The following is a 2,489-nucleotide window of genomic DNA, read 5'->3' as shown; positions in this document are numbered from 1 at the left end:
GGATAATAGTACTCTAGGGGGAAGACAATTTTGGGCTTTCCTAGAAGATGGGGGAAAATGGACAAACGTAAGAGATAGGAGGTCTTACGGCAAAAGGTTGGTGGCAACTTGGATGTTTAGTGCTAAGAGATGTGGGAAAAGGAATGGCTAAGAGTTAACACTTAATCTCCATTTATAAAGTCAGTTCTGAAGCCATGGATATAAGGGCAAAAGAATCCATTCACAGCCCTAGGAAGAGGAGTTGGACACCCTGAAAGGCTCTTCTGAAGAGTTATCACATGAGCCAAGGGAGCAACCCTTCGGGCAGAGAAAATAATAAACTGTGGGAAAGGCCAGAAAGGTCAAATAGGGTACACAGGGAAGATAATCTGAGCTGCAGAAGAGGTGATTGTTGTACGAATTCTCATTAGGGTGTTCATGGGGAATTAATATGATAATAAGCAGGTCATAATTCCTTATCCTAAGGATTCATTATTGGCAGAATATCAAGATGGAATGGGAATAATATGTAGAGTCACAGGGTTTCTCCATTGTCATCAAAATTATGCAGGTCAGGGACTGAGCTCTGAGGGTTGGCTGATCTATATATAACAAAAGATCTTTTGTCTGTGGGTCTTTCTTATCTGGCTTCATCTTGAGCTACCTGAGGCCAGAGAAGCCTACTGTTTTCTGAAGGGCTATGAACTCATAGTGGTTTCTAAAAAGCCATCCACACCCACACACACCCTTTAGGAATAATGTTACCTAGACCCTTCTCAGGGCCCCCTCTCCTCCTCAGTTCTATGTTCTTGGGCAAATTTCACTTCTATGTACAGAATAAGGATAACAATGATGATTACCATTCAAGGTTTCATGCGGATCCAAAAAGCCGAACATACTCAAAACAGAACAGTGAGTGTCGTTCCTGTTTTATCACTGCTGTCATGTTTATTACTAGGCATCTTTCACCCTGTCTCAGTCTCTTTCAATGATACTCCTTAACACACACCCCTGCAGATATGAAGCTGGGACGGAATGTGGCGAGGACGTTCATGGATTATTACCGCCTGAACCCCCTAGTCGAGAAGATGACCGTCCCCGTACCTAGACTGCGGTAAGTGGCAGAGCTAAGCACTCTGGACTGTTTCATTGGCTCTGTATTTAGGATAGCTTCCTTTAGCCTCTTACTGGTGCTCAGTTTCCCACCTGTGCCACAAGAAAGACAATCACAGCCCTGCCACAGGGACCGCCTATGTCCTGAGCATAAAATATCATGACATTTCATCTCCTCTGGTTTCTGGGTTGAGGTTGTAGATTTCCAACCAGATTACCAAGGCTTTGACTTATCTGATAGAGCTGTAATGCATTCTGTATTCCACATACAGGCTGCATGTTAGTACAGTTCAATGATACCTATCCAGTGACAGAGATGGGGTGGTCTCATTCTTGGTCCACCATGGGAATCCCCAGGGATAGGGTGTTGTTAGAGTGTTGAGATCAGTCATTATCTTAAGTTAGTGAGGTGTTTCCATGTGTTACTTCTCCTCTAGAGTTTTTATATGAACACCAATTCTTCACTTCCCCTGCATCAGTACACTAGGTACCATGGTATCCACTTTTCAGATTACTGTGAGATGCTCATTAAAGCACCCAGTACATTGCCAGGTATACAGATGTTCTGTTAGTACAGTGTTGTCCCATTCCATGAAGATTTGAAGGTTTGGACTAGAAAGGACACACACATGAAGATTTCTACCTCGGGTTCTCTGATGGGACTCACTTGCAGGTTCAATGAGGAGAAAAAGCTGGGAAGTGAGCATCCATCTTGTCTGAGGGCTGGACAACAGCCCAACTCACTGAGTGTTCCCATGTCTGCTGGTGGACAGTCCAGTGAGTCCACTGACATCCCATGGCATCTGGAATGTTCTAAAACTGCCGTACCTCTGGGCCTCGTCTCCTGTTCCTCTAGTAGTTCAGCTTCCTGGAATGACACAACAATGTCCAACTCCCTGTTCCTGCCAGACCATTCTTTCCACTAACCTTCCCCATGTATTTTGGTGCCTCAGGACCTTAGGCTGAGGTCCACATTTCTGCCTCCTCACTCATTATTACTAATAAAAATAAACAATACAAATTACTGTTTTTTGTTGAATGAAGTACTTTTTGTACATCATCTCATTTATCTCATGTTTCTCATCTTAACAAAATGGTGGAGAGGATTACTTGAGATTACAGAGTTTGACCCAAGGCTCTTACAATTCCAAAGTCATTAACCTCCACTTCAAGTGTAGGTTCAAATCCACTCTCAGGCTCATAGAAACTGGTGGCGTAATTGTAGTCAAGTTTTGTGGCCACTTAAAGCTTTTCTGGCTACCTACTTATTGAATAGGGGTAACAACAACAACCTCTAATGATGATTTTGAAGATGAGTTACAAACTTAATATAATGCCCAACAGACAATAAGTGACTCAAAAATATTTTCATCTCCTCTAGTGTCTGGGATGTGGTT

General features: G+C 43.0%; 1 protein-coding gene across 1 annotated transcript in view; it reads left to right on the top strand.

The window, feature by feature from the left end:
- Agbl4 (ATP/GTP binding protein-like 4) overlaps positions 1-2,018 on the top strand; it is a 977,755-nt gene extending 975,737 nt beyond the window's left edge. The window contains exons 11-12 of the mRNA XM_013016801.1: positions 997-1,093; positions 1,766-2,018. Of these exons, the coding sequence (XP_012872255.1) occupies positions 997-1,093; positions 1,766-2,018 (350 nt within the window). The remainder of the gene's footprint in view (positions 1-996; positions 1,094-1,765) is intronic.
- Positions 2,019-2,489: the final 471 nt, after the last annotated feature.

The sequence above is a fragment of the Dipodomys ordii genome, unplaced genomic scaffold, assembly GCF_000151885.1.
Source record: "Dipodomys ordii isolate 6190 unplaced genomic scaffold, Dord_2.0 Scaffold33, whole genome shotgun sequence".
Classification (NCBI taxonomy): domain Eukaryota; kingdom Metazoa; phylum Chordata; class Mammalia; order Rodentia; family Heteromyidae; genus Dipodomys; species Dipodomys ordii.
Note: the sequence above shows the minus strand (reverse complement) of the source record. Positions and strands in the feature narration are given on the sequence as shown.